This window comes from Mesoplodon mirus (genome assembly GCF_964341445.2).
Source record: "Mesoplodon mirus genome assembly, chromosome: 17".
Lineage (NCBI taxonomy): Eukaryota > Metazoa > Chordata > Mammalia > Artiodactyla > Ziphiidae > Mesoplodon > Mesoplodon mirus.
In genome coordinates, this window is record NC_138993.1 from 69,002,719 (window position 1) to 69,027,040 (window position 24,322).

At 39.0% G+C, this 24,322-nt stretch overlaps 1 protein-coding gene across 1 annotated transcript in view; it reads right to left on the bottom strand.

The window, feature by feature from the left end:
* NALCN (sodium leak channel, non-selective) overlaps positions 1 to 24,322 on the bottom strand; it is a 261,887-nt gene that overhangs the window by 165,279 nt on the left and 72,286 nt on the right. Inside the window, exons 8-10 of the mRNA XM_082602462.1 lie at positions 14,819 to 14,961; positions 14,586 to 14,690; positions 6,245 to 6,331 (exon numbers count right to left, since the gene is read on the bottom strand). Coding sequence (XP_082458588.1) covers positions 6,245 to 6,331; positions 14,586 to 14,690; positions 14,819 to 14,961 — 335 coding nt within the window. The remainder of the gene's footprint in view (positions 1 to 6,244; positions 6,332 to 14,585; positions 14,691 to 14,818; positions 14,962 to 24,322) is intronic.

Consider the following 24,322-nt stretch of genomic DNA (forward strand, 5'->3'; position numbering starts at 1 on the left):
CTGTTGTAGGTGCTTTACATAAATTAACTCATTTAATGTCATAACGGCCCTAGGAAGTTACCCTAACTTTATAGAGAAGGAAACTGAGGCTCAGAGAAGTTAAATAACTTTCTCTCTGACACACACGTGTTGAAGATGGAACCACAATTTGGACCCAAGTCTGGTCCAAGTCTACTGCCTCCACTGAGGTGAAATAATTAGGCATTCCAAAAAAATGACTATTATTATAATAGCTACCATGTATTGAATACTATAAGTATATTATTTATTTCATCTCTTTTCATTTCCACCATATGCACAGTGGGATATATTAATCACTTCTTCCAGTGAGTTCAGAAAGATTAAGTCATTTGTCCAAGGCCACACAGCAAGTATATAGCAGAGCCAGGCTCCGTACCCATGTCTGTTTAAGTTCATTCTGGTAGCCCCTGCCCACTGTGGGGTAGGAAGTATATAAAAGGACAGAGTAGAAGCTAAAGGCCCTGGGCAGAAGAAGGAGGAGAGAGAGGCTGACCACATAACAAACCACTGAATCACATCCCTGGGCGCCAACTGCCCAGGGACTGGTGCCACCATGTAGCAGGGTCTCGCCTGTTCTTAGTACTTACAGACACATACGGACACCATTTGATCTCGACCTGAGACTCCTTTGGTCTTTGCAACTGAAAGAACATAACTAAAGCAGAACCTAAGAACAGAAAAAGAGGCAAAGGATGCCTCTGAGCCCACCACTGGCTCTCTGCATCCACATAGGCACATTCATATGGCTTCATGACCCTGCAGTCAGCAACAGCACGGGCTCTGAGCCAAAGTGTGTGGAGTTGAAACTCTACCACATACGAACTCTGGCCCTGAGCAAGATACTTAAACCTCTCTGTGCCTCAGTTTTCCCATCAGTTAAAATGGAGACAATACTGGACACTCTAAAAAGTTGTTATCATAAACAAGTAAATATCTGTAAGCTCTTACATCAGCACTTGCATATTATAAATGTTCTATTAAGACTTGCAGTAAAAAAATGCAATTCTGTGAATGAGGTATTTTTCTGTTCAGGAATGAGAAATAAACTGTACCAGGTCAAAGAATTAATTATGTTGTATATTTGAGTCCAGAACCAAGTGAGATAAATAAAAGTAATAAAGTCTAATAATGTGAGAGATGTCAGAGCCATTGGAAAAGCAGATAGCTAGTAAGGTTGTGTGTCACCATGGCTACTGATGCATTCTTACATCCATTTATTTGCCCTTGACTTTATTTTATGGGTAATACAAAATCAAGTTCCAGAACTGTCAATCAACATATTTAAATGCACATCAATTTGCCTGCAGGAACTACTGGCCTTCATAAAGTAGATAAGCAAATCAGTGGCCAAGTTTCTATCCTCATTAGAATTTTTATTTAGTCTTTCTTGCATTGTGAGAGTTAAATTCCATAACTATTATTCCTTTTCTATACTCTTTTCAATATAATGTTCTAGGAAAAACATTTCAACTAATTTCCACTTCATCTGCATGACAGAAAAGCCACAACTTTCTATTTTCCTTAGCTGTGGATTTATGTCCTAAGTTAACTGTTATTACTGAAAGGTCCAAACAAAGCTTTTAGCCATGGCTGTCAAAAAACTTTTAAATTGGTTTTGTAACTGTCACAGCTTCACTTTGGTACTGTCATTATAATTAGGTTGTTTTTTGTCTGAATGTCTGCGTATCCCTGTTGGTACAGAGTCATTAAAATAATCACTTACAATGGATTTTGATACGCTATAATCACCATTGCTTGGCTTTCTCCAAAGTAATAACTTTAAATATTAAATAAGAATTAAGGTAATCAGTATGTGCAGTAGCCAAATTTAAATAATAAAACCAGTAACTTTAGCTTTAAAGGTAGAGCTAGCTACATAGACCACTTCAACTCAATCCAATTCAACAAACGTTTGAACTTGGCTACAGGCTTCCTTAGTGTAGAACGGCTGGCAACATTACACTTAGAGTCACGCTTACATCTATGGGACAGTCCAAATTTATACCCCGCGATTTTTCATTTTGTTGTAAAAATTAATGTAAAGGAAAATGTTAAAGTTGTAAGTGCCACAAAATATTATATAACTTGAGATTTTCACAATTGTATGATTTAATATGGATGTAGGCTACATAGATAAACATACACATACATATGTATGTGTGTATATATATTTTTATATATGTGTATATATCTATATATTTATAAATATAAGACTCTTCAGATCCTGCATACACATTAGATTTTTAAAAATTCCCTTCAATTGCCATGTCTTTTTTTTTTTTTTGAGGTACGCGGGCCTCTCACTGTTGTGGCCTCTCCCGCTGCGGAGCACAGGCTCCGGACGCGCAGGCTCAGCAGCCATGGCTCACGGGCCCAGCCGCTCCGCGGCATGTGGGATCTTCCCGGACCGGGGCACGAACCCGTGTCCCCTGCATCGGCCGGCGGACTCTCAACCACTGCGCCACCAGGGAAGCCCCACATATGTCTTTTAAATAGATAGGTAGATAGATACACACATACAGAGAGAGAGAGCGGAAAAAATAAAGTATTATACATCAAACACCCAGAATCACAGAAGCACCAGTCACATCATGTATTTAGTTTAACAGTAGTGGGGAAAGTTAAGCCACATCAGTCAATCATATTTCATTAAATTACCTCATTACTTATAGCTGGTGGGGAAGACAGACAGACGTATACCAATAAACTAGACAAGGGTACAGAAAGCAGAAAAGAAAGTAAAAGTACAAGACACGATACCAGTGAAGAAAGTTAGCCAATGCGAAGCAATTTCACCTGAAACAAGGACAGAGATGATTTTTAAATGTTCTTCACTTATAAGAGAATTTGAGCCAGTCCCCATTTATGCTGAGTTAAGATTTCAACAGTTTGAAGTTATGAAGACATAAAACTTACGGGAAGACTTTTTGGGAATAATGGAAATTCACGCACTACTTACCCTTATGCCATCTTTGTAAACTAAAGTCACACTTCTGTAACTTATTTCATGGGTCACCCAAACAAAGGCCTCCTGACACCCAGCAGGTAAAATGAATGAGAACAGCAGACCCAGAGTCATGTACTAAACACACAGGGACCACCCTCACTTCTACAAAGAATCGGGTTCATTTCTCCTTTCTTTTTGCAAACAATGTTTTCCTTCATGCATGCATTTACGTGTGTATTTATATATGTGTGCACTTATGAATTTATTATTTATTTATTTTCTGTCCATAGAGTGATGGGCAAAGAGAAATACTTTGCTACTCTGAGAAAAGCGACCATACGAATCTGTGGATAAATAAAACACACATTCCCAGTGCTGTCGGGAAAACAAAATGGACCGTTGTGAGACTCCTGGAAACTAGAGAGACGGTGCCCAATGCGGTGGCCACTGCCCAGCTCCAGCCAATTACACCACATGGGAGTGAGGGTCCTATGTTGCCAGATCTTTCTATTTTACAAAAGCAGTAGGATATATGGGTTTTCATATGAAATTTCTGCTTTTTAAACTTGGGGTCAAATTTGGAAACTAAGTTCCACTTTCAAGACAAAATCAATAATTCCTAATACCCAAATGGGGACTCCCAGTCACCCGTTTACCATCTCAGATACTGCTTCTACCTCATTCTTCCAATCTTTTTCAACAAATGGCCAAATCACTAACTCAATTTAATTACAGCTGTTCAAATGCTTCATTCCTATAAATTCTACTTTTTTAGTAGGTAGGAATTGGTTTTGATTCTTTTCAACTGTTATTCCTAAGACTACATTTCTAAACACAGATGTATTTATTTCACATGCTGACCATGACCGTTATGATTCTTATTGTCATGGAGTTTCCTCTGGTTGGAAAAGCAGACATTAAATAACAAATTATACCATTAAATTTTTAAAATTAAAATTATGATAAACACAAAAGAAAAGCATAGGAGGATATGGGCACATATAACTGGGCTACCTGATCTGTTTCTTTGAGGACGAAGAAGGCTTCCTTAAGAAAGTGACATCTGAGCTGAATTCTGAATTCTGAGTGGGAGAGAAGAGTGTTCTAGAAAGAGGAAACACTATGTGCAAATGACAGGGCCTCCGGGAGGCAGAAATGCTGTTTTATAGAAGAGATATAATGTTTAAATTCAGGGGTAAAGGGTCTTAGGAGACTGGCTTCTAACGCTGACCGCTAGGTTACCTCTGGGAAGTGGAATGAGGGAGGATACTCGGAAGAAGTTAAAGCAAACTCTTACTTTTTATTTTATTTCTACAGTTTAAAAGTCATTTTAGAAGAACACACTCACATTTTGCTCGTTTTAAAAATAAAAAGAGCGACCGACAAGGGCTTAATTTCCAAAATATACAAACAGTTCACGCAGCTCAATATCAAAAAACCAAACACCCCAATCCAAAAATGGGCAGAAAGACCTAAATAGACATTTCTCCAAAGAAGACACACAGATGGCCAACAAGCACATGAAAAGATGCTCAATAGCTCTAATTACTAGAGAAATGCAAATTAAAACTACAATGAGGTACCACTTAACACCAGTCAGTATGGCCATCATCAAAATAGCTACAAATAATAAATGCTGGAGAGGGTGTGGAGAAAAGGGAGCCCTCCTACAATGTTGGTGGGAATGTAAACTAGTGCAACTACTATGGAGAACACTATGAAGGTTCCTTAAAAAACTAAAAATAGAGCTACCATGTAATCCAGCAATCCTACCCCTGGGCATATATCCAGAGAAAACTCTAATTCAAAAAGATACATGCTCCCCAATGTTCACTGCAGCTCTATTTACAACAGCCAAGACATGGAAGCAACCTAAGTGTCCATCAACAGAGGAATGGATAGAGAAGATGTTGTGTGTGTGTGTGTGTGTGTGTGTGTGTGTGTGTGTGTGTGTGTGTATTATTATACTATTTTTTTTTTGCGGTACGTGGGCCTCTCACTGTGTGGCCTCTCCCGTTGCAGAGCACAGGCTCCGGACGCTTAGGCTCAGTGGCCATGGCTCACGGGCGCAGCTGCTCCGCGGCATGTGGGATCTTCCCAGACTGGGGCATGAACCCGTGTCCCCTGCATCGGCAGGCGGACTCTCAACCACTGCGCCACCAGGGAAGCCCCTGCTCTATCCTTTTAATGGATACAAACAAATAACTATATGCTTAAACAGCCATATAGATGTAGCCCACAGGAGAGGTTCAGAGGACAGTATTTTGCTACTTGTGTACCAATCCTTGAAACGCACCAGTCCCCACCTGGGGAAAGATCCGAAAGAAAGACAGAAGATGTGTTCTCATCCTGAAGCAGGTGATAAACCTTTCCCCAAATTATAGGGGGGGATCTGAAAAACTATAAGAAGCAGTCCCCTTGTAGGAAGAGGATTTACAACTGAAAATAGAAAGAGGGTGAAGAAAAGAAAATTCTCCAGGAGGAAGAATCAGTTTTCTGCTCCCAACATGGGACAGCTTGAGTTTTCACCCTTAAAGAGGAGGCAAATGGAAATACAAAAAGCCCTGGAACGGCAGGGATGCCGCTCTTGTTAAGGTGATGCTGTTTTGAATGAGTTACTGCTATTGGTGGGCAGGGAGGGGGCACATGAAAGAGTAGAGGCCTCTGTGGTCCACTGAAGAAAAGGATTTTATTAGGCTTTCTGGGGAGCTCAGAGCAGAAGGTAAGTCCAGAAGGTTCACAGGCCAGAGACCGCATGGCCCATCCTCCGGTCGCTTGCCAGGACTTTGGGCCCCCCTGCAATCCCATCGCCTCGTGTCTGGTGCAGGTGCACTTTGTTAAGGAAGCGCCTTTATTATACCACGCTGCTTGGAGAGCTTGCAGACGCAGAACAACAGACTACATATTCAAGACATTTCCTTCCTGCGTACATGGTGAGGTACTCAAGTAAGTGAATTGTGATCTTGACTGCCCCCGGCCCCAAACAATTCAGGCCTTTGCAGAAGAATACCTTTACAAGGTTTAATGAGACAACAAAATTCTTCATCAGTTCATTACCACTGGCCTGCTTTTACCTGTGTGCGTTCATTTACCAGAAATTTACCAAATCCCTAGTGTGTATCTAAAAAGGATGCCAGGTCCCGGGAATACAGGATGGAGTGTAACATTGCCCACAAATTTGGGTGGATCTAGAGCTTGGAGAGCTGTAGATTTCCTCATATAAAATCAAATCAAAGACCTTTGGGGGTAACTTTTAGAAATGGCATCATACCGCACCTGGAGGCAAGCTGGGGCACGTCCCTGGGGTTTGTTGACATCTACGGCTACCAGCTGCCACCCGCCAGCGGAGTCTTCGTGAAACATCTTCAAGACAAAGGGGAAATGCGTCAGAGACACTTATAATGGAACATCAAGAACTCTAACTTTGTCTGCAGCTTTTTACGTTTCCTTTGTTATCAAAGATTTGTCTTCTTATGGCTTTATATTTAGAACATGAGTCATTCCAATGATGTCCATTTTAACACTGCAAACTTAAGTGAATAATCATAATAAAGATTATAGCTTGCATTAATTGAGCACTTGCTATGCATCAGGCCGTTTCTGCCTTACATATGCTTTGCATATAACTGCCCAAATATTCTTCTCCACAAGACTTTAAAAGTAGGTATTTTATCCCCATTATGTTGATTATTATATATAACACCTCAGAGAAAATGAAAATTAGAATTCCAAAGTGTGGTGTGTTTTTACAAAAAGTGGTAAACTTTTATCTTTATTTAGTAGACAGTTCTCACTGAACCAATAGAAAAATATTCTCAGGATAAATAATATAATGTGCATTTAGCATAGGGAAAGAGGGGAATGTTGTTTTATTTTATTTTTAAAATTAATTTATTTATTTTTGGCTGCAGTGGGTCTTTGTCGCTGTGTGTGGGCTTTCTCTAGTTGCAGCAAGCAGGGGCTACTCTTTGTTGTGGTGCGTGGACTTCTCATTGCGGTGGCTTCTCTTGTTGTGGAGCACGGGCTCCAGGCATGCGGGCTTCAGTAGTTGTGGCTTGCGGGCTCAGTAGTTGTGGCACATGGGCTTAGTTGCTCCGTCGCATGTGGGATCTTCCAGGACCAGGGCTTGAACCTGTGTCCCCTGCATTGGCAGGTGGATTCTTAACCACTGCGCCACTAGGGAAGTCCGGGAATGTTATTTTAATGGTAGGAGAATTACAAATCACTTAAAAGACTTTGTGAAATTAGCTTGTGTAAGCCACAATTAATCTGCTCAGCAGAAATTTTATGTATACATATTTATGAAGGGAAGAAGTAGTATCTTTTGGCTTAAAAGACATAAATGATGAAATTCAGGATAGTACAGGATGCTAAAATCTGACAGTCATTGAATTAGACATCCAGGTTGCTGGATGTGTAGGTTATCTTACTCATATTCTACAACCTTAAAAATTAGTTATCTAGGGGCTTCCCAGGAGACACATGAGACACACATGCCCATTAGACACAACTACTGAGCCCGGGTGCCGCAACTACTGAGCCTGCGCTCTAGAGCCTACGAGTCACAGCTACTGAGCCTGCGAGCCACAACTACTGAAGCCTGTGCACCTAGAGCCCATGGTCCACAACTAGAGAAGCCACTGCAATGAGAGGCCGGTGCACCACAATGAAGAGTAGCCCCTGCTCGCCGCAACTAGAGAAAGCCCACATGCAGCAATGAAGATCCAACGCAGCCAAAAATAAATAAATCAATAAATAGATTTATTTTAAAAAATTAGTTATCTATCAATAATATACTACACTGGAAAGCATGTACCACTTATAAATATTTTACCACAAATATATATTTTCTTTTCAATTCCTTACGTGTGCATGCAGGGGCGTGGTGGAATAGGGTAGAATTAAGGATTTTTATTTTTCTAAGAAAAGACACCAACTACAAGCACTCACTGTTTTATTCCAGCCTGAGCTCACTATCTCACAGACATAAACATTTCCTTTGCCATATTTATGTCTTCGTGTTCGTCTGACCCTGTCTGTGTTCAAAAGGGTAACTGTTGATGGAAAACATGAGATGATGCAAAGATCCCATTACCTAGGATTTATCATTATAATTTCAAACTCCTGGTAACAGAGGTAGTAGATCATTTGCAGAAAGAAAACTTGCCCTCTATAAAATAAGGGAGGTGGAGAGTGACAAATGCCAAAATTCATAGGCCATACATGTATTTCTAAAATGACAAAATGGTGGTGCACATTTACACAAAGATTCTCTGATCCAAGATGCCAATTACAAATGGTTCTTCTCAGCTGTCCATTTACAGGATTCTGATTCCCTTTAGAATGAATTTTAAAAGGTAAGTTTAGTGGTAGAATCAAGCACATCCATCACAAATAGGCTCATTCTGAGAATACATACATTGGTTGAGATGCAAACATGCATAAGTGCCTTTTAAAGTATCTGTCAAATGTCTGGGAGTCTCTTTTTAAGGAGAAAAGACAAAAGCAATCCCGCCAGTCACGAGGTAGGAACCCTCTGTACAAGCATCCTCTACTCTCTTACCATGGAGCAAAGGATCCCTGGGGCACATATGTGCTTTCATCAGAAGCAGACTAATTTTCTCTGTTAAATGATTTTTTTTCCAATAGACTAAAATCAAATGAATCAATTTAATTGTTAGTAAAAGTGTTCCCTCAAGGTCAGTTCTTTGTGTGAAATAAAGTGAAGGAAATGCAAACATGGTCCATTTCTCTTTAGTTCCCTGAATTATACAACAACATTTGGATTGGTTAATGTAACAGTAGCTACGTGAGGCACATGGTGGGATATCCAGAGCCATGAATCCTAGGGTGAAGTCCTTGGGGAGTGTGGCAGGGGCAGGAGCTGCCAGCTGTCCCTCCATATCTGTTCTTCTTGTCTTACAAACTAAGAAAAATTTTATGGCCACCAAAAAAAAAAAAAAGGACATTCTTTCCCTTTCTTGAAGCTCATCTTGACCATGTAATTATATATATATATACACTGGTCTATGAAATGAAAGTAGAAACTTTCTATTTTTTTCTTTCCTGCTCTTTGGAATATGGATTAAGAGTTAGAGCTACAGCAGCCATTTTAGTCCAGGAGGCAATTTGGGGAATGGAAGTGATGCAAGGCGGAGCAAAAAGGTAGAAGGATTCTGGATCTATAGCAACACAGACCACTGTAACAACCTTGAATGACATCCTCCAACTTTACATGACAGAGAAAGGAACTCTATCTTATAGAAGCCACTTATTTGGGGCTTTTTGTCCCTTGCAGCTGAACCTAAGTTAACACAAGTGGCTTAAGTTTGAATGTCCAATGACTTATTTCAGTTTTAAAGATACTAACTGTTCTCCTCTCGTTATATTATTAATACAGGTTTACTATTAAATACTTAGAAAATGTGTATGAGCTGTAAAAAAAAATCTTAAGCCCATTCCCCAGAGACAAGCACCCCTAATATTTCAGAGTTAACCTTTCAGGTATATTATGCCCCCACACACATATACATATAAACATGAGACCCTTTTACTGCATTAATATGTTATTTGCATATTTTCATATCGATAAAGTTCAATCATGATTTAATGGCTTGCATTTATTCTAATTTAATAATTTATAATCAATAATTTATGGCTGGAGTTAATTTTCTTTCTCTCTTTCTCTCTTTCTCTCTTTCTCTGGCTTTCTTTTTTACTGAAATGCCTCCATAAACATTCTCAAATGTATATCTTTGAGCATTGACCAGAATTTTTCTTAGGATAAATTCCTAGAAGTACAATCTCTTTGTCAAATAGTTTAAATGTTTTTAAGGCTTTTGACACATATTGCCAAACTATTTTCTAGAAAGGATGCTCTAATTCACACTTAGTAATTATGTATGAGAGTACCCCTTTCTCCACCTTTCAGTCAACAAGAAAACCTTTGTTTGTTTGTTTTAATAGAAAAGAGAAGCCAGAAAAAAGATAGCACATTGACAGCAGGGCCTGTAATGACCAAATTAAAAGGAGGTAGAATCTCAGGGAGCAAAACTGAAGACTCTTATGGCTGAGGAAGCTGGTGTGTTTTGTTTTTTTTTTTCGGTACGCGGGCCTCTCACTGTTGTGGCCTCTCCCGCTGCGGAGCACAGGCTCTGGACGCGCAGGCTCAGCGGCCATGGCTCACGGGCCCAGCCGCTCCACGACATGTGGGATCTTCCCGCACTGGGGCACAGACCCGTGTCCCCTGCATCGGCAGGCGGACTCTCAACCACTGTGCCACCAGGGAAGCCCAGGAAGCTGGTTTTGAGCCCCCATTCTAGCACGTACCAGTTACGTAATACTGGATAAAATAATTAACTTTCCAATCCTTGTCCTTTTTTAATCTGCAAAGCAGAGACAATAATAATACCAACTTCACAATGTTATTGTGAAGACTAAATAAGATTGCTTGTAAAGCCAATAGCGTAGTGCTTAGTGCAGCTCTCAAGATATGTGATTTACTGTAATAAAGTGTTATGAGTTAGTGGAGTATTACCAATAACCACGTGAGCACTTTCCTCTTAGTACAATCACTTGGGAATCCATGGAGGTTTCAGTCTTGAGAATCATCTCATGTTTGCCTGTTTGCAACTGCCAGTGTTTTATAAAGGGTCACTTGATTTTGCTAAGAATGCTTTGCGGATTGTTCTATTGTACTTTAGGCAGAATATCATCATCAATGACAATAATAACAGATTATCTAATGGGAGGTGGTAGAGAATGGATCTTGGTAATACAGGTGACCACTAGCAACTGAATTAAAATTCCAAACCCAAGACACACATACACATTTGGTAATGAAAAGAAAATCCCATGCTCTTTGGGTTCTTTCAAAATCAATCATCTTAAAAAACAGGTAATAGTCACTATCACACAAAATAATGAGGGTGGACACTTGACTTGATTTCTTAATTAAATAATATACTCAATGACTCAGACTCACAAGATATAATTCTCATGTATGGCTTCCCATGATGAATGTATTATTCCATTACTATAGTTTCTTATTAGAAGGAGCTCACTTTTGTACCTTCTACCAAAGCCTTCCCAGAAATTGCTTTCACTAAATTGCTTTCTCACATATTTTAATGATGTATATTCATGTGGAAACTAATAGTCTTGGAACGCAGTAAACAAATTTTTACTCAAGTTTTGTTTTGGAGCATTACGTTGTACACATCTTTTCATGGAGGAGAAATTCTTTTTATTTTCCATCATGTGCCTTCTCATCTATGCCTTTCTGCCTTTAAGCCGGTATTGCACATTTACACAGAAGTTGTTCCAGTATTGTAGGAACCCATATTCTGAGACGGTTCATGGAACTACAAAGGAGAAAGAATTCCTGTGTCCTTTTATCAACTCCACCCTTATCCGTCTTGTATCTTATTAATTCAGAAAACATGGGCCAGGAAATGTGCTCAGTCAGAGACAATGACAGACCCAGAAATTACTGCTCTCTTTAGACAATCAGTATATCTACTTACCCGTCCCTCAATATGACCCTACTGGGCCATGATTTGTATATAAAAGTTAGGTACGGATTGATTGCCGGAGGCTGCCTTGTGTCTCTTGTCACTATATATACAAAACTTAGCCTTGCAGGGCCCTAAAGTTTAGTTCTTACAGTTCTCTTCCAGGAAAAGTGAGATGAGCTCATTCCTACCGTGAATCAGCCTAGATCAGAAAACCACAAGACTGGCAACAGGTATCTGAGGTGAAGTGGCTATTAGAGAATGGGAGTGCAAGTCTGGACCAGACATGCACGATGCCCAGGACATGTTCCGCTAGCACATCGGCCCATCCCAACACCTTTCTCTGGGGCAACACCCCTACAAACATGTAGCATGGGAAGTCCTATTGTGGGCTGACACAGGGGGCTATTATAACCTGGATGTACAAATCTCTTGCACTTTAATCCAACATATAACTGAGCGTGTGGCAACAGTGACCTGTGTCAAATGATTATGCAGGTACGAGAGTCACCCTCCCCACAGAGTTCAGGCAAACTACTGACTACTAAACTGAAAATTTCCACATCGTTTTCCTGCTACCTACTCTATAATGGTCTCCATAAGACCTTTGGATTTAATTTTTCTATAATTTGTTTCTATGCTGTGACTCTGAGGCAGGTTGCTTTGTTATTTTAAAGAAAGAGTTCTCATCACTGATTCTCTTTTGCCTCTTAACATATCAGAGCCAATTCCTGTTGAATCTCTTAAGATGTCAGAAAGCCCCTACTTTATCCTGTTAATGTGTATAATTTTTCTTTCTACTCACACAGCCCTCCTGGAAAGTCCAGGGACTTAGAAATATCGACAAGTCCACCATCCTCAGGACCCTCTTTGCCCTCCTATGAGGATAACTTACAGAGAACAACTGCAGACATCCCACATACTAGAGGAAGACAAGAACTGACTTCATTTCTGAAAAGCTGTGTGCTTCACAATACACAACCATCTTTATTTTATTTCCTTAAAGCCCATCTGTTCTGTTAGAATTAGAAACTTGTGATTTAGTGTTTTAAACCATCGAACGACAGGGCCTTTGTGCAGAGCTGTCTCTGATTTTACAAACGTAACAGAATCATGGCAAATGATGCCTCTCCCTTCCACACACACAAAAGCATCTGGAACACTTGCTGAGTGGCTGGCGAGGGGATGGGCGGGGCCTGCGGCCTGTTGCCAGGCAGCCCAAGTGGTGTTTTACCAGAGAGGCTGCTGCTGGAGCTTCGGTTGCTTAGCAACCAGGTCCTCAGCCACAGCATTTTTCTTAATGAAGGTTTTTCACAATTCTCTGTGCGATTACCTCTGCTGAATACCTAGACGCATTACGTCTGAATCACCACCTTATTCCTCCTGATTAAGGACAATTTTGCATCAAAGCAATTTTATACAACTGTGTTCACAGTCTCTCCACATTTCACTTTCTATTGTGATTCGGTGGCACTTCCAAACACCACTTTTCCAGCTGTGGTTTTACAAATAAGAGTTACTTAATAAGCACTATATGGTTTTAAAGACATTTTAGGTCATCTCTCAGGAATATCGAATGTGAATTCTGTGTGGAGTTCATAGTTCTATGTCCCACTTCGTTCTCAATGTCTATAATGGAAAACACACCTTCACGAGGCCGTCACTCTATTTAAAAGACATGTCAGAATGGACTTGAAACTTTACGATTTCTCATAGTTCACTAAAAAGATGAGAGAAGAAATGAGTACTAGATGTGGCGGACTCACTGAAGGTTTTCCTACATGCCATCTGTGACATAACCTAGATAACACTTAAAAAAATCTTTCATGGCAGTTTGAATAGCTGTTTGACAAAACTGAATAATATAAATACTATTTCATCTATAATGAACTAGACCATTCGAACTTTCACAACATCATAAAAATACTGCCCAAGGCTCTTCCAAATATTAGCATGTTTAATAGCATTTTCACTATTAGTTATTAAATATAATAAATTTTATTTTTTACCTTCGCACTTCTTAATTTTATTCTTTTGCTTCCTCATCCCCACTCCCAGTGAGCCACTATCCTGAATCCTTTTCTTTATAATTTTAATACATAGGCATAAATATAATTATTTTTTTAAAATAATATATTGTCTTAAAAGTAATAATTATATAAATATAATTATTAAAAGTTCAATTTGGAGATTTTCAAAGTAAAATTTGTACCTTGGATCTTTCACAGATACATTTGTCCTAACAGACCTGTGTAAGTATTTACAAACTTATGTTAAATTTCTCTTAAAATTTAACATTAAAGCAATAGTTGCAAGGCATAAAGTAATTTCATTCTCAATTCTGGAATTTTTATTTTCTCTCTTTTTTATTAAGATTGATACCAGAAGAAGATATATAAACCTATTCTTCCTCTTTCTAACCACCAAAAAACAAACACACAAAACCAAACCAAAAATAAAAACAAAAGACATTGGATCTGAATTGCCCTCTTATGTAATAAATGCCATGCCACTTTTAGTCAAATTCTAGGATACTTCCAATTTCTCGGGAGCATAGTGGAAACCTTCTGAATACACAGTTATTCCTCAAATTTCACAGGCATGCATTTGGGATGGAGGGGTCTTCTTCATAATTTATTATATTGTGATTGGTTCATTCTGAATGAAATAAATTTTCCTTCTGAAAAATTCTAATCCTATACATAAGGGCCATTATATTGGTTTCAATTACGTGAATATTTTAAAATGGGGAATTCCACAGTTGCTATATTTTATCAGCAAGTCCTTGGAGGACATGGGATGGTAGAATCAAATCAAAGGTACATAATAAATATGATGATAAGCCTGGTTTTCTGTCAAACCCACCCATGGGGCTGTTAAAAATATAGGTGCCCTTGCACCATCACCCAGAAAATCTGATTTAGTCGCTCTGGGTTTGGGGCTCTGCACCTGTTATTTTTAAGCAGCTCCCTCAGTGAATCTGATTGCAGAATTTGGTGATAACAGGGTTTCTCAAGTCCCATCAAGTTCCATCAATTTCCAGGGTGGTGCAGAGGGACACGCCCAGTTCGAGTGGGTGACATCATCATCTCCGGATACCGTACCTGCGTCGTGGCTGTCGAAGTAGTGCTGCTTCTCGATCCCCACATCTGTTGAAACTGTACCCTGATTTCTGCAAATGTTTCAATGATGACAGCAATAAACACATTCTGAAAGAAAATGACAAACCACATTTACCGAGACTGGGCGTGAGGGAGTGAGGGCAACCGAAAACAAACACAAGATCTGCAGAAACTGTCAGAAGCATGGACTGGATGGGTACTAAATTTTAGAGTACCTTAACAAGCCAGGCAAGGAAGAAAATAAGGGTAATGAAGTAGAAATAGGAACGCCAGCGGGGAAAGCTGTCGATGGCTCTGTACATGAGGAATACCCAGCCTTCCTGGGATGCAGCCTCGTACACGGTGAAGATGCTGGTGCCTGTCGAGAGAGAGGGGAGCCGGCTAAGCTGGGGTGGACTTTTGAAATGAGAAAACGTTTTTCAGAAACACAATCAATATTTATCCATGCTCATTTTCTCAATGACAAACCTCTTCTAAAGGGACTCAAATCACATGCAACATTTTATTGCTCTTACTCTTAGGATTTTGATAAAGTTGCTTCTGACTTCAAGCCAGGGCAGTTTTAATATCTCTAGCAATGAAATAATTTTAGGTTACAGATTTCGCTGTTAAATGCATTTAACAATGAGGAAGAGAACACTAACAATCAAGCCAAGTAAAGATATAATAAAAAAGGATGTGTACCATGTACGCTTGCCACTCAGGGCTTAACACTTTCAGTGTGCTGAAAAGCACTTGAAATAAGTCCGAGAACTGCGTTTCATCTGAAATCACGTTCTCATGGGGAGAACTAAAGTATCTTAGGCTCCAAAAATTCATGTGATGGAGCCCGTCTTTGGATTCCATGGTGTTTACACTGAACACCAAAACGTAAGTTAGTAAATCATTAAAGAGTACTTTGTATCATCTACGAGAATTGCCTCATTGAAAATACTACTGATAATGAAAAGAAGGAAAAGGGAACAATATGTGGGCAGATTGAACGTATGGTTAAGAGAATCTAAAATGTCATTCAGAGGAAAGCCAGTGTTTAATCCTCACGGCATTATGAGTATGTGTCATTATTTCCCTATTTTACAGATGGGAAAACTAATGCACATAAAGTGTAGGGAATTTGTCTTAAGGATGCACACATAATAATTAGGGGAACTAGAATTAACCCAGGCACTCAGGAACGAGGACCTGCATATTTAACTGTGATAATATCCTGTCTCCTGACATCTTTTCTGTGGCTTAGTTTCCCCATCTGTAAAATGGGGAAATAATAATTAAGATGTACCGCAAAGTATTGTGAGGATTAAATGATTTCGTTTCTGTCAAGCACCGACATTTGATGAGCACTCAATAAGTTTTAGGCATTATTATAAACAATGAAAATAACTGCTCATTATTTTGTGAAAAACCATACAAATAAAAAATATAGTACTCAGTTGAAGTTGTTTACAAAACAAATATGATATGGGCTTTTATTCATAAAACTGGTAAACATTTGTTCCTCAACAAATTCCACTGCTAAAATGAGTTAAATTATTATAGAATATAAAGCCAATATCCACCCAAATATGTGCTAATTTAAAATTAGAATGTGCATACAATCAAATGTCCAAACTAAGAAGGAGGTTACTAAATTTGCCTGACGTCTGACTGCCTCTCTGGGCCTGTGCATGCAGGAAGAAGAACCAGAACATCAGTGAATTCGAAAGCACCCAGAGCAGCAGCAAAGAGTAGCAGCAGACGGGGACGAATGGGAAATAACAAGGCTTGAGAGAAAAGCTGAGAGAAAGAGGGAAAGCGGATCCCTGTTTGGTGAATGCCTATTAGGCACTAATCTGTGCTACGTAGTTTATGTAAAATATAACTTCATATATGCACTGCCGCTCATTTTAAGAATCATATTTGGTACATTGGTAAGTCGTTGCCATAGCAACTAGTATTTGTAGAACACGTTTAGTTTCAAGGCTCTTTCACATACTTAAATGCTAAGGAAATCCCTGTCTAACTAGGCAGGTAGATGGGTAGGTGGGTATAAGCACAGATAATATCCATCACATTGTACAGAAAAGCAAAATGAAGGTCACTAGATAATGAAGTTGTCTGAGTTAAAAAGAAACAAGACCAGAAATCTAAACCCACATCATCAGGCCCCAGGTCTTAAACTCTTTTTTTCTTTACCATTTACTTATATATTCTCTTGCTTGGCACCGGGGCTTTAGAAAGACCTGATTTTCTCTTATCCTCAATTCAAATGAAGTTATCGATAATTATTTTCTGAGGGGCTATGATGGCTAAGTTTATAGTCTATTGAGGAACTCATACCAGAATATAACTTTTAAGAGAAAGATTCACGGAGGAACAGCACACACCAAATACAAAATGGCAACAGAAAACAGAAGTGACTGTTTCCATTAATGATCCCTATATACTAAAAATATACAACGTTTTTGCTTTTATGGTCTGAATACGAAGGACAATTTTAACATGACGTAATTTAAGTCCCTTATTTTTTTCTAGTTATGTGAACTAAAAAAGAAAAGTGGCTGCAGAAATCCATTATGAATTACCATTAAAGTTTAATTGCTTTACCAATTGAGCATTTACAGGTAAAATACGAGGATCATCAATATAAGATTAAATGTGAAAGGAATACTGAAAATTATCCTTCCTCTAAGTTGCGCACATCTTTCTTTATTACATCTCCAGGGAAGATGCTATTTGAAATTAAGTAAAAAATAGTATGTTCAATGAGTAATCTTGAAGCTTTTACTCCATTTTTCCTAATTTGACACTGAAGAAAGAAAAGTAGGAACCTTCAGTACAGCTCAGAGAGCAAGGTTTGTTGCTACAAAGAGATGAGACACTTGTCAAAATGGAACCAAAAAACTCCCTGAGAAAATGCTTATTATTATTGAAAAAAGTGTTTCCCGTGTACGTGAACGATGCGATCAAAGGCTTTGGGGATGTCACTGAGTTGCAAGAGCAAAGGCAGTGAAATAAGACAGCCCTTCCTCACCAATTTCCTGCTCCTGACTTCGACAAATGTACGAAAAGAAAATCCCTTTGGAAGAGGCTTTCCAATGTTTAAACTGACAAAATAAAATTTATGATCTTTTTACTTTCTGTGAGAAGCCGACAACCCTGAGCATGAACTGTTGCTGCTCACGCTGACTTTGCACATCCTGCCCCCTCTGGCTGCCCCGGTGCTGCTCTCTGGTCCTCTCTGCCAGCTCCCCTGTGGTCCTCTAGCCCAGCTCACCTCCTGTGCCCTCAGGCCACTCGCGATGCTGCTCCTCCCAGAGAGGCCTGAGCTCACCCGTATCCTGTCACTTGTCACACTGACTTCTGTTACCTTGTTTGTCTCTCTCGCTAGATGTCAGCACTCTAAGTTAAAACTGTATCTTTCACTTCTGGACTTGGCATTGAGAAACACTCCAGAACTGGTGATAAATAAAACAATGATCAATAGTACAGAGACACAGGAAGGCCTTCCTCATATACTTGTTTTTTTTAATCGATTCATCCTTGGCGTAAATATTACACAGATAATTTGGAAACAAAGGGAACTATTTTAGAACTGACTTTATATTTGGCTGATTTTCACAATTCACTTAAAACACATACACATGTATCAATTTAAAAGCTCATGCTATAGAGAAACAGGAAAGTTTTCCTCTATTGTTCAATCCAGAATGGGACATTGCTAGAAAACAACATATTGATACATACAAAACACTTTTTCTAGTTATACTCCATAATATTTTTAGTCCATTTGAATTATGGAACTAAAATTTCTAGCTGAAAAGACCACACTTTTGTTAAATGAATAATGATTCTACAATAGCACCTGGAAATAGAATGCATTCTCTTTCTGGAGCCCGTGTGGCCTGCTCCAAAAATATTTCTGGGAAGCTCCTGGAACAGCATGGCTTCTTAGACCCCAAAATCTCAAAGCACAAATGCAAGCCATATAAGAAACAAAATCCCAACAGTGACACTCAGTTCATCAATTCTCTTAACTTCATTCATTCTTCTTGACCTCTTCCTATGGTGGTTTGAATTCACTAGCTAAAAAGACCCACAAGTCGACATTTAGAAGATAAATCCTCACCTGGGAACTCTCTACAGGCTGCCTATATTGAGACATAGTAGAGGAGTTTTTTAATAGTTCTGAACAAAATTATATTCCAATCTGTTTTGACTATCTTTAGGATTATATTTACTGCTTGGTTGTCTTCTGTGAACTCTTTTTCCATGAAAAAAAGGGAGAAATTGACTGTGTCCTGGGAATATTCCTTATTGTGTCTTCGACTCATACATTACGTGACACCATTGAGTCATCTGACTTTCAAATGACAGGGTCATGAAATTGTGGTGATAACTAAACAAGCTACAAACTTGGGGTTCCTATTCCACCAAACTGCCCCTCACCATCTCCCCATTTACCTCTTCACATGAGCTGTATCCTCAAATCTGATGGATGGAACTCAGGTGATAATAAATTTTACCCAACAGTGGTGATTAAAAAGTACATCTATTTGTCATGAGACAGTTAAAAACACATACTATGTTAAGTTAAAAAAAAAACGAGAGAGATGTGTATTCTTAAGGTGGACATCTGGATTCAGCATAATCAACTTTTGTCACTAAGGCTGGACGTATCCAGATATATGACGTGTGAAGAAGGTCAGGAGACCAACACAGCAAGGAAGGCCCACCCTGACTTACAGAGGTTTGTTGAGTAAATCAACAATAATTAAATTACTTGGGATGATGTCACCTTTCTAATGAAGAAAACCTTCATGAAAATGTTTTCTCTTCCTCGAAATTATGTTTAATTTTACTAAACTATATTTCCAAACTAATTATCACAAGTATTTCCCCTGATAGACTGTGGTATAACTTTATGATTATAATAATCTATACACAACTCATCCACATGCTTAGCTGATGATCGATTCACGGGCATTCAGCCTGAGGACTGCCGAGTGGCCACTGAGTTAACAAAACAAAGTAACATTTTTTTTTTTTTTTCGGTACGCGGGCCTCTCACTGTTGTGGCCTCTCCCATTGCGGAGCACAGGCTCCGGACACGCAGGCTCAGCGGCCATGGCTCATGGGCCCAGCCGCTCCGCGGCATGTGGGATCCTCCCGGACCGGGGCACGAACCCGTGTCCCCTGCATCGGCAGGTGGACTCTCAACCACTGCGCCACCAGGGAAGCCCTTAAGTAATATTTTTTATTGCTCTTCCAGAACATGGAGCAAACACAAAAGGACTTCTTTTCTTCTAAATGCTTCAAAATGTATTTAGAAACCTTATGGGTTTTGAGCTGAATTTTTGCTTAGAATTTTTTTTTTTTAAACATTTAAGCCCTCTTTTGACACAACTTTGCCTCACTGGTGAGACCACTCTGTCAGTTACCTTAAACCTCACTGTTCACAGCACTAAAGCTTTGTGACAAGATCAAAGGCCATATGGAAAAAAAAAAACAAAAACCACATATGTTTATATATATTTTCTAAGTGAAAGTTCTTTTATAAGTCATCAAGATTCTTAGTTGAAATGTATTTCTTCAGAGAGAGAATTTCTAAACACCCAAGTGCTAAATACAAAATACTTCTAGAAAAGGAGAGGTGAAAGCTTTAACTACAGTATTCACAAATGGAAAAGAAGTGTTGACAAGGCTGATGCTGACATTGGCAGGAAAGTTTAGGCATAAAGTAGAGCAGTTCCAAGGACGCCGAGCCCATATGCCAACTAAAACAGTCCCTGCCTCTGGAGCTGGGAAATGTACACGGAGGCTGGGAATAAGAGCAGCAAAGCAGAGGTCATGATAGGTAACTGTCCCGCCCCTGCCTTTGAAGAGCAGTGATTTTAGATCAGAAGAGCTTCTTGGAAATTTATTTTCCATCAGTTGATTAAAAAACAAAACAAAACTATGCTTAGCCGCAGTTAGCTTTCAGTGACCTTCCCTAGCATTCAAACTGTCCACTGCTTCTAACCTATATGACCTTCCAGGGCCTCAGACTCTGGCCATAATGGTACTTGCTGGTCACCACTAACACACTTAATAAATGTTCTTTAGTAGCTTTTAAAATTTTCTCAAAAAGCAAGCAAAACATACCATGTAGGAAATGTGGTTTCTTTTAGAGTGTTATAGCTTTGTCACTCACTTGTGAAAAATCTATTGGAAAGTACACTCAAAAGAAATCAAAGCAAAAAGGCCAGAACATCATGTAATTCTTAGGGAGTTACCAGTTATGACATTAGACTTTCATAATAGTCCAAAATTAGAACCAAGCATTTGGAAAAAGTACTAAGACTTTTTTGTCTTCATATCTGGGGACACACATGGTTCATATCTCTGCATTACCAGGCCCAAGCAAGGAAAATACAAATTAACTTTAAGGTGAAGTTGGTCAGTCTACCTCAGAATAGCCACAATAGTGAGAACTGGTTTTATTTTTAAATAAAACTGAACTAGTAAATAGGCAAAGGATAGAAAGATCAACCAAGATTGGAATTAAATAATTTTACTTTTTTGTTGAGAGGCATTTTAAAATCTGATTCAGGTCTAAGTGGGATAGAAGAAAGACACCTGAGTGATATTGACCAAATGTAATTAACAATAAATGAGATAAGAAATACAAGTAACATATGGCTTTAACTAAAAATAAAGTTCTTGTTTGTGTTATGATAAACATACAATTTCCATAATTTACAATGAAAGATTTAATTATATTGATTTAACCACTGATATAATATAAAACCGAAAACAAGAACATGTTCTAATATAATTCATATTAATACTATAATCGAACAGTTACAACTGAATAGGAAATAATTACTTATTGTTAAAAATTTTAAACTATACATAGGCAAATATTTGGTCATATATCTTCACATTGATATTATGTGTACAAAAATATTCACAGAATTTAGGATTTTGCTGTCTATTTTCTTCCATAGACTCCTGAGGCTAAAACAGGTTTTAAAATTCAGTTTTTCAACTGGTTTAGATTTATTTTTTGGATGTGTCACAGATATAAGTTTAGATTTCTTAAGGTTACACTAAGATTGAAAAACAGTTCTCATGTATTAAAAGCTGTGTTAACAAGGAAGCAAGATACTATGTTTTCCTACTAGGCCAGCATTTCCAATGTAAACCAGAATTCTACATAGGTGAGATAAGAATGTGAGCAAATAGTAAAAACTTTCCAGAGAATTAATAGACTTTTTTTTTTTTTTGCGGTACGCGGGCCTCTCACTGCTGTGGCCTCTCCCGTTGTGGAGCACAGGCCCCGGACGCGCAGGCTCAGCGGCCATGGCTCATGCGCCCAGCCACTCCGTTGCATGTGGCATCTTCCCGGACCGGGGCACGAACCCGTGTCCCTGCATCGCGCAGGTGGACTCTCAACCACTGCGCCACCAGGGAAGCCCTAGACTTCACTTATTAAGAGTAGTTCTGGCTTGCAGGAAAACTGAGTAGACAGCACCAAGAATTCCCATTTATCCCCTCTCTCTGCACCCTATTAACCTCTTGCATTAGTGTGGTACTTTGCTAAATTCGTGAACCCATGTTGAGCCATTATTATTAACTCAAGTCCATAGTTTACATTATAGTTCACTCTTTGTGTTGTACAGTTAGATCGGTCTTGACAAATACATAATATTATGTATCCACTATTACAGTATCATACAGGGTAGTTTCCCCATCCTAAAAGTCCACTGTGCTACACCTAGTTAACCCCTACCTTTCTCTGAAACCCTGGCAACCACTGACTTTTTCACTCTCTCTACAGTTTTGCATTTTCCAAACTGTCATATAGTTGGAATCTTAGAGTAACAGCTTTTCAGACTAGTTTCTTTCATGTAGCAATATGCAGTTATCATTCCTCTGTGTCTCTTGGTGGCTTGACAACTCATTTCTTTTTACTGCTGAACAATAGTCCTTGTATGGAGGTACCACAGTTTATCTCAAGTTATACCCTATGAGGGGGCATCTTGGTTGCTTCCAGTTTTTGTCAATTAGGAATAAAGCTGTTATAAACAATCACATGCAGGTTTTTGTGTGGATATGTTTTCAATTCATAATTGCTCAATCACATAGTGAGACTATATTTAGCTTAAAAAAAAAAAAACCTGACCAAGTGTCTTCTAAAGTGGCTGTACCATTCTGCATTGTCACCAGCAATGAATGAAAGTTCCTACTGTTCCACATTCTCATCAGTATTTGGTATTGTCAGTGTTTTGGATTTGTGTCACTCTGAGAGATGTGTAGTAGAATCTCGTTGTTTTAACTGGGAATTCTTTAATTACATATGATGGTGAGCATTTTTTATATGCTTATTTGCCATGTGCTTATCTTCTTTGGTGAGATGTCCGTTTTTTGCCCATTTTTAAATTGGTTTGTTTTCTTATTGTTGAGCTTTTAAGAGTTCTTCGTATATTTTGAATACAAGTCTTTCATCAGATATGTGTTCTTCAAGTTTTTTCTCTAGTCTGTGGCTTGTCTTTTTATTCTCTTAAGAGTGTTTTTTTGCATAACAGAAGTTATTGATTTGAAGAAGTCCAACTTAGTTATTTTTTCTCTTACGTATCATGCTTCTGGTGTTGCCAAACCCCAAATCACTGCCAAACCCAAGGTCACCTAGATATTTCTCCTACGTGATCTTCTACAGTTTTATAGTTTTACATTTTACACTTACGTCTATGACCCATTTTGAGCTAATTTTTCCGAAAGCTGTACTGGACGTATCTAGATTCATCTTTTCTTCGGGTGAATCTCCAGTACTTACAGCATTTGTTGACAAGACCATCCTTTTTCCATAGACTTGCTTTTACGTCTTTGTTGAAGACCAGTTGACTGTATTTTTGTGGGTATATTTTTGGGGGCTGTCTATTCTGTTCCATTGACCTAGTTTCTATTTTACTGCCAATACCACACTATCCTGACACTGCTTTAGATTAAATCTTGAATTTGAGTAGTGTCAGTCCTCAGACTTTGTTCTTTCTCAGCATGATGTTGACCATTCTAGGTCTTTTGCCCATTCCATATACACTGTAGAATTGGTTTGTTGCCATCCACAAGACCACATGTTGGGGTTCTGATTGGGATTGCACTGGATCTTTACCTCGCATTGGGAAGGACTGGTATCTTTGATGCTCTGTTGTTAGGTGCATATACATTAAGGACAGTTGTGTTTTCTTGGAGAACTGACACCATATTATTATACAATGCCCATCTTTCTCTCTGATAACTTTTCTTGCTCTGAAGTCAGCTTTGTCTGAAATTAACATAGATACTCCTGTTTACTTTTCATTAGTGTTAGCATGGTACATCTTTCTCCATCTCTTTACTTTTTTTTTTTTTTTTTTTTTTGCGGTACGCGGGCCTCTCACTGTGTGGCCTCTCCCGTTGCGGAGCACAGGCTCTGGACGCGCAGGCTCAGCGGCCATGGCTCACGGGCCCAGCCGCTCCGCGGCACATGGGATCTTCCCAGACCGGGGCACGAACCCGTGTCCCCTGCATCGGCAGCTGGACCCTCAACCACTGCGCCACCAGGGAAGCCCTACATCATATTTGGATATAAATATTTTCTGACGTTGGAAACAAGTGGAAAAGCAAGTCCTTGATTTGGCTTTTCAGGTCTCACCGTTACTTCCTGGTGCTTAAAGACAAATGCTGATCCTTGTGTTGACTGGCAATTAGTATCTTGAATT